The sequence below is a fragment of the Sander lucioperca genome, chromosome 1 (assembly GCF_008315115.2).
Source record: "Sander lucioperca isolate FBNREF2018 chromosome 1, SLUC_FBN_1.2, whole genome shotgun sequence".
NCBI lineage: Eukaryota > Metazoa > Chordata > Actinopteri > Perciformes > Percidae > Sander > Sander lucioperca.
This window is the reverse complement of record NC_050173.1, coordinates 10,784,994-10,793,620: the sequence shown is the minus strand read 5'-3', so window position 1 is coordinate 10,793,620 and position 8,627 is coordinate 10,784,994. Positions and strand designations below refer to the sequence as shown.

The following is an 8,627-nucleotide window of genomic DNA, read 5'->3' as shown; positions in this document are numbered from 1 at the left end:
CCCTGCGTTTAGAGAAGTGGAGTAGCGGAAGAAAAAACATACCTGAACTCTGTTTGCCTTCCCCATTATCCATGGCCTAATGTTTACTCTCCCAAAACCTAACCATTTACGTGTGTTCAATTAGCTCTTAACTCTTTGCAAAGGCTTAAATAAACAAAAAGTAACTGTGGCCTAACTAAAGTCAGTCTTATGTGAATATATTCAAATGTATTTTATGTAAAATATAGTTATAGGCTACGATACTGGCTTATATTATACACTGCATTGTGTTAATAAATGTACGTACTGAGGTTAATCCTATTAGTTGGATAGCCTCAGCCTGTACATTATAATGGACTTAGTCTGGCATCTCAATAGGATTCAACAGGCTCTTTGGCCATGTAGGCCTCACCTCCAGTGTTTATAATTCTGTCATACTGTAGTAATAACTCCTCACTGACCTGCTGTTTACCACAGGAGAGGTGAGCCTACTCATTATGAGGACATCATGTGATTACAAATGAACCATATGAAACATATCGGAGAGCTAATTATGTGCTAAATTACATTTACATTACATCAAACACTTTTTCCAAGCATCAGGCTGTTGGCATGAAAAAGTTACTTTAGTTAGTGAAAATAAGAACAGGCACTTGTCTCCGTGGTAACAGGTGGTGCATTTGGCACTGCAAGGAACTCAAACTCAGTTACATAATGAGTCTGAATAATATTAATGTAAGTAAAACAGTGATTGAACTGTCCGATCTGAATGTTTTATTTGAGTGCTTCATTTATATGTGACTCTGGAGTGAGCTGTTCGCATTGTCAGAGAGGTGTCCCTAATAAAGTGAACAGTCAGTGTTGCAAATAATGGGATCAGGAGGTCAGCACACTTTAATATCAATCTGCACCATACACCTCACCTTTAATTAGGATAATAACACAACCAACAGTACCACAGTGTTGAGAGTCTTGGCCATTATTACATCAATTTACTCCATTTAATAAAAAAGTGGAACAGTTAGGCCTACTGTATCCCTCCTAATCTCTAATCTCATCAAAATCACAAATTATCTACTCACCACTGCTGACTCTGGACACATCAGCATACTCATTCCTCGACCTCTCCTTTGACACAATCTCCCATACCATTCTCCTCAACCGCCTATCCCATCACCTTGGTATCACTGGCACAGCTCTCTCCTGGTTTCAGTCTTACCTCTCACACAGGAAGCAATTTGTCACCATCAGCAACTCCCGCTCCAAGGCGGACCTCAAGGCTCTGTGTTTGGACCCATCCTCTTCACTGTCGTACATGCTTTCATTACCTCCCGTTTGGACTACTGCAATGGAGTCCTGTCTGGGGTCCCCAGCAAAACCTTAGACAGACTCCAGTATGTCCAAAACTCTGCCGCCAGGGTCCTCACCCATACCAAGACCTGGCAGCACATCACCCCAACCCTTAATTGACTCCCAATTAAGTCCTGCATCAAATATAAAATCCTCCTCACCTACAAATCCCTCCATGCCTTGGACCCACTGTACCTCTCCGACCTCCTCCATCCATACACCCCACCCCGAAACCTGCGGTCCTCAGACGCTGGCCTGCTCTCCATTCCCACTAGACTCTGTACCTTCAGAGACAGAGCCTTTATTATTGCAGCCCCATCCCTCTGGAACACCCTCCCTGCAGGTATTCAAAATGCTACATCCCTGGACATTTTTTAAAAACTCCTGAAACACCATCTGTTCACCACAGCCTACAACCTCCCTTAACTGTAATTCTGTAAAGCGTCCTTGGGTTTCATGAAAGACGCTATATAAATAAAAGTTATTATTATTATTATTATTATTAATCTATGTGACATGACCCCCTTCCCTCTACCAGAGCGATGCAGCTTACCAATTGTAAACTCATCCTGTGATCAAAGAGACAGTGTGTGTGTGTGTGTGTGTGTGTGTACGTGCGTGCATGCATGCGTGCGTGCATGCGTGAGTGCGTGCGAGTGTGCATGCGTGTGTGCGCAACTGTGTGTGCATGGACCATGTGAAATGAAGTATTTTGTCTAGCAGATTCCTTCACATTTGGTATATCTTTTGGTATATATTCTTGGATGCCCCGAGGAGGGCAACAGCTACTGGTCCATTCACTAAGATGAGTGACAGTTACATTTCCGGGCAGAAGGAGAAAGAGAGAGATGCGAAGGGAACGTAATGCTCAGCGAGCTGCACATTTTAGACGGGTCAAATGGTGAAGCAATGACTGTCTGTGACCCCAGCCTCTATTTATAACAGGCAGTATGCAGTATAAAGTCCATTCAAAAAATCAGCAAACAAGCCAAGAAATAGTATTTTAAAACTATGAAGGCATATTATATATTTTATTCAGAATTTGTTGCAGTAATTACAGCAGTGTTCACTTGTTCACTATTATTAAATGTTTAGTATTATAACATTCTTCTTGATAAAGCAGAATAATCTTCGGTTGTAGAGGGAACAGAGACAGATTTGGTTGGCTGTGCACACTATAATCCAAGAGCCCTCTCAAAGGTGTTGGAAACAATGCCCAACTCCACCCTATATGAGATTGCATTCACTACTATACATGCCATTGCAGATGATATAGCATAATGAAATGTGTACATTGCATGCTACAGGTCTTAATTCAATGTATTGTACCGGCAGAGATAAACGCTACAGAAGGCACAGAAGGACCCTTACTATTTTCCATTAGCCAGATATTACAGTGCAGATGCATTAACTCAGTGATTCTCCCTCAGTGTGATGGGAGACCCTGGTGTAATGGAAAGTGAGATCATATTCAGTTCGAGATTTTGATGAATTAAAATAAATCTTTTTAATACAAAAAATAAATGTTTTAATTGAAGCTTAATGTGCTTCCTGATACCATATTTGACATATTCTCAAAGTAATACAGAAACTGCTTATTTATCCAATATGGTCCATCAGTGCACAGCCTCCTCAAGCATATTTTGCAGGCTACTCTTACCATGAATGTCCTTCAGGTGGCGCCTAAGACTTGGCTTGTGTGCAAAATGCACAGCACAATATTTACATTTATGGGGCTTATCCCCTGTGTGCAGATTGAGGTGGTCTTGGAGTGTGGCCTTCTGGGAAAATGTCTTGTGGCACAGCGGGCATCGAAAAGGCTTGACGCCAGTGTGGACACGTATGTGGCGGGTCAGGTTACTCCTCTGGGAAAAGCCTTTCCCACAGACCAAACACAAGTACTCTCTGTGCTTCTTCAGGTGACCCACATAGCTCTCCAGGTGCTGGAAGACTCTGTCACACCTCCTGCAAAGGTACGGCCTCTGAACCAATAAGCTGTCTGAATCTTCTGTCAGCTCATCTCCTGAACAATAACTCTTTGGCAGATGTGCTCCAGAGAGGCGAAACAGATTGAAGTCCATCAGCTCTCTAAATTCTTGCAGTGGAGCTGCCAGCAATAACATTTCTTCCTCTTCTCTTTGCTCCTTCTCTGCTTCTTCATCTTGGTTCTGGGTACTTTCCCCCACTTCTTTGTGTTGAGCAGAACCTTCTCTGGTTGTGGATGATATTTGATCTCGTACAGCTGCAGGAGGGTGTAGCTTACATCTCAGGGCAACTTGATAGGATGGCTTGTTTGTGTGAACAGGTTGGATGTCTTCACCTTCCTCTGACTCCAGGGTACCAAGACAGGATTCTGCATCTTTAGATAACTCGATTTTAGCTATCACCATCATCCTATCATCTCTGACCTCCCTTAGTACTTGACCATCCACCTTGACTCCTTGGCTGAACCTTGACTTAGACTGAATCCTAACCGCCCCTCCTTCCTTGGAACTTGCTTTCTGGATGCTGTTGCTGGGCTGGGCTGCATCCATTTCCTCCTGATTTTTGAAGCTGGTATTTGGACAGTCACTGTCAGGCTGCTGGATTTCCTTCTCTGAGTGTCTCTCCAGTTTCAAGGAAGCCAGTGTGGGACTGAAATACTGGGAGACAGCCTGGGCACACTTCTCCACCACCTGACTCATCTGGAGGGCACTGGCGGCAGTCAGGTAGCTCACCACTTCTCTCAGAGGGACCTACAGTAATAGATGGGGACACCAATAAATTGATTATAGGAAAAAAAGAAAAAAACTAACAATAACTAATAGCACAAGATTCAAGTCTAACTTCCACTTGTGCACTTTAAACACAAAAACAGAACTACAACCAGTGAGTAAAGTCATCTCAGTCATCTTAAACATTCATAACACCTACTCTATTGTTGTTGTTGTTGTAACAATATGTTTGTTCTTTATTTCTAGATTTGGGAGTATAGTTATATTCTGGATATTCCGCTCTGTTTTTACTGTAAGGAGTTTAGAGAAGCAGTAGATTATATTGCACCTCTAAGAGCCCGGTGTAGCAGGACAGGAGAAGTCTCTTGCCAACCTCCACACTAGAAACTACACCCAAGCTGAGCTCAGCCCGGCCTTCGTTGAGCAGGAATTGGTCACGTAGGAAGTCTGAGGACGCTGCGAGCACTGCTCTGTGACCGTGGAAGTGGAGAGGCTGCTGGACAGTGGCGCTTTGCGGACCCCCAAGGAGGAGCGTGATATCACAGAAGCGTTGCTCCTCTCTTAGAGTATTGATTTTGCTCAGGATGGAGTCACCGTGGGTGGGGAAAAAAAACTGTAGGGTGTCAGAGGAGCTTGACATGCTGGTCTGTGGATTTGAAAGGATATTTGGTTCACAGTTTTTTAGAGGTTGAATACAGAAAAGCTTTGAGCTGCATCATTAAACTGTCTTTTCAAATAGGTCGTGGGCCAGTCTAAGTACATTTTCGAAATTTAAGTGTGATTAAAGTTTTGGCACTCCTGGTGCAACTATACTGTATAAAGCCCACTGTTTTAGAAAATCACAATTCCCACAATCTAGCATGATTTGTAGTTCTGGTCTGCAATTAAGCAAAACCTACGCACCACAGTCAGTAAAATAGCAGCTAGAGAGACCACACGCACTGACGTGATGATGCAGCCTCACCTTTTACTGCAGGCTCATCCGTGATGATGGATCCAGCGGTTTGAAAACCACAAGTAACTCAGAGAGAACAGCGAGTCTCTATTCGCCTGATGTCTGACAGTTAAAACAATTACTGACAGAAAAAAACGTTAATGTGTTAAACATGCAGAAGAATGAGATGTATCTTGCGGTGAAGCAACGGTCATCCCGACTTCCTCCGGCTATCTGATGAGGATCTTACATTTAGACAAGTGTGTGTGTGTGTGTGTGTGTGTGTGTGTGTGTGTGTGTGTGTGTGTGTTGCGCAGGAGCTCGTGAACTAATTAACGCCTTCAGTGCCTCTATTTCACCAGGGTTTCTACACAGGCACCGAGTGGTCCTGATATCACATTGTGTGTAAACCTATAGCCTAAATAGAGATAATGCAATTCAGTAGCCGAATAAACGCATGATGATAACGCTACAATAACTCCTTCACTCAAACTAGTGCGCAAACAGTGTGCAAATTGTTTGTTTAAACTTTGGAATTGATAAATAAAAAATGTAGGACTAATTATTTTGTTTTTAAAAACGTATTTTTTTTTATTTGTAATTGCCCCATCTTTATAGCCTATAGCCTACCCTATTACTGTATTGTAAGAAGTGTAACTTAGATATCCTGTTCACGTTTATATTGAGCTATACCTCAACAGTTACAGGCTACAGTTTTTTTTGTTTACATTTGTCATGACTTCAAGGGATTATGCATTTAATTGTCACATGCGGCTAAATATTGTGTCTTTCGTACGCAATATATCAGAAATACGCCGTGTGGGCTGAAGTATATGCACAAATAGGCTTTTGTCCTGTTTTCAAAATTGTTACTCAAGTTAAATTATGAAAATATTATCAGCAAATTGTAGCTATAAAAAGTAGGCTACGCATGCAGAACGGCTCCCGTTAAGTGATATATTTTATCATTGCGTTATTGTTCTATAGTCTTCTGAAAATACTTTTTAATGATGCTGGTGGTGTTATCTCATTACATATTGTGTGGGCCTAATTAAAAATCATACCCTGAAAGCACTGTCGAACTGTCAAAAAAGGTAGTAGCCTAACAAATGTAGTGGAGTAGAACTAAGTAGCATAACATGGAAGTAATCAAGTGAAGTACCTTAAGATTGTAGCCTACTCAAGTAGCCTACAGTATGAGAGTAAATGTAGGCTACCTAGTTACAATTTACATTCCAATACTTGCTTTGACTTTTGACTTATTCAGTTCTGAGATTAACTAAAGGGAATTCTACTATTAAAAAAAAAGTGCTTCCGTGTCAAATACGGAAAAACCCGAGTCACCCAGCGGGCCAGAAAGCAGGCTAAACCGTTTGGTTTAGAGGGGCGCTCCGCCCTCACCATCATCATTTAACAGTGTAGACTACTATCATCGACTCATAAGAGGAGAGTGAGTCAGGCTGGTAGTAGCTTGACAGTTGCCTTTTCCATCTAAACCCAAGCGTCATGTCGGGCAAACAATAATGAGCTCGGTGAGAGGTTACGAAGTGACTCGGTGCGAAGCGTAACATGAGAACAGTTTAGGACAAGATGTGAAGACCAAAGGAATTGCAGTTAACGGGGCAAATAATGAAGCAACGGTACTTTGGTTGACAACTTACGTAAACCGTTTGGTCTGTGGCTTCCTTAGCTAGCTAACGCCGCGAGCTCACCCCGGTTGACTCTGTGTAACGTTAGGACAGACAGACAGAGCTGTGTTGATTTTGGAAAACTCAAGCAACCACAGCAGCACACCAGAAGACAACACGCAGAGTAAGTTGCAAAGTAATGTAATAGTATTCTAATACAACAGCCCTGTAATAAATCCTGCCTTTGTGAGGGTTTTAGAGTGTTTGATGGATTTTTGAGGCTCCAACCGTACAGTAGCCTACTAATTTGGAGTGTTAAATTGACTGTAGTCTATATGCCTACCATTTTAGGGGACTGCTGGGCCAGGAGCAGATACAGTAACTCAACATTTATCACTGCAAGGCTCTATTTAGGGTTATACATGCTGTAAACAGTGTACTGTTGTGTAAATTTAGGTAGCCTACATATGTTCCTGTTTTTTACATGATGTTTTAACTGTTAGTAGGTAGTGTTGATTCATTAAGCTATCAAAGCACAGCTGATTTAGCATTTTTTGTTTAGGTCTTTACTGGAAGAACATCAGTGACAGACATAGCTAGTCAGTATGGGGAAAGTACAGTATGCTTGCTCGTTTAATTCAGGTCACATACAAATAACTGCACTGTCAGCTGCTGTAATGGGAAAAAGTTGAGTTTTTGAGTTTAAAATGGAACAGCAACAGCAAAGCTGCACATTGTTCCGTGTCACATTTTACACCAAGATAATAATCAATGCAATCTAGGAGTACCTGATCTTAGAGTGACTTGCACTTACATCTGAACCCAAAACAATGAAAACATTCCACACTGTGGTGTGGTTTAGGGTGAAATGAAATGTGAAGTAGCCATGTGTTTCCCAGAGCCTTGAGTCATTTAGTTTTTGAAGCATTCTCCTTTAGGAAGCCTAACTGACTTCATCATGGGTGACTGAAAAACGTTGCCAAAACATTGGCAGTTAGTAACCTGCTGTTTACAAAGTTGGCTAGGCCATCTGCATTACTTTTGCAGTATGTTTTTTTGAACTAGGAGGTATTTTTTAAAGGATCCCTTTTACCAAAATCTTTTCCATAATGCAGTTTTTTAAATATATTTTAAACACAGTGCCTCTGTCCTTTTAACATAGCAAGAGCCTGCACACAAAACATTTGCACAAGCACACACATACATTACTGTGTTGCAGGGAAAGAAAACTCATGTTCCCCATCTCATTTTCATAACATCTGTGGTCTTTTCTGTACATTTTGTTGATGATGTAGTGTGTAGTGTTTAAGAGATGATAGAATGGTGTGGTACCCACAGTAAACTCTTATTACATTAGCTTGGATATCAATGCCAATTTAATTTGTATTGCACCTTTCATTACATGTAAACCCAAAGTGCTTTACATTAAAAACAGCATAAAACAAAGCATGAATACAAATAAGAATACAATAAAAGCATAAACATAACAAGGAAATCAACAAAAACAACCAACATAGTGTAACCATACAAGTTCAGGCACGCACGCACAAGATTAATTGTTTAGTGCTTGAGTGTGCTGTTTAGTGCTAGCATTGTATAACTTTCAGCTACAGATGGTCACTTAAACTGTGGGTCTCTTTACTGGATGTGGAGTTTCTAATGATGTTTTCGTGGAAAGGTGGTTTTATAAAGAGAAAACTGTAAGAAAGTGTTGTATTGTTTCTACATTGATGAATTCAATACAAAGCAGAGACAGAATACATTGTGCAGTAGTAAGTAAGACCAAAAGAAAGTGTAATTTACAACAGTATTGTGTTGATTTCAAATCATCATTATTACAGAAAATAGACGACTGTGCACTGCCTGTCTAAGTTTTGTAAACATGTTTGGGGAAGTGTAAACCCACTGAAACAACTACTGTGTTACATCCGTATATGTGAAGTGGGTGAGCAGTAACAAGGACATATACAAGGACAATATGAACTTTAGGGCTGCAACTAGGGCTGCACGATTATGGCCAAA

General features: G+C 41.2%; 2 protein-coding genes across 2 annotated transcripts in view; one reads left to right on the top strand and one right to left on the bottom strand.

The window, feature by feature from the left end:
• Window positions 1-2,943: 2,943 nt before the first annotated feature.
• Window positions 2,944-5,508, bottom strand: LOC116034916 (zinc finger and BTB domain-containing protein 6-like). The gene is made up of 3 exons (XM_031277683.2): window positions 5,008-5,508; window positions 4,372-4,689; window positions 2,944-4,064 (listed from the first exon to the last, which is right to left on the bottom strand). Exons 2-3 carry the CDS (start codon window positions 4,681-4,683, stop codon window positions 2,946-2,948), a joined length of 1,431 nt encoding a protein of 476 aa, XP_031133543.1. The 5' UTR covers window positions 4,684-4,689; window positions 5,008-5,508; the 3' UTR covers window positions 2,944-2,945.
• An 848-nt stretch (window positions 5,509-6,356) lies between these two features.
• The window catches only part of jak2a (Janus kinase 2a), a 40,874-nt gene continuing 38,603 nt past the window's right edge, over window positions 6,357-8,627 (top strand). The window contains exon 1 of the mRNA XM_031277696.2: window positions 6,357-6,789. The gene's annotated coding sequence lies outside the window, so the exon portion shown is untranslated. The remainder of the gene's footprint in view (window positions 6,790-8,627) is intronic.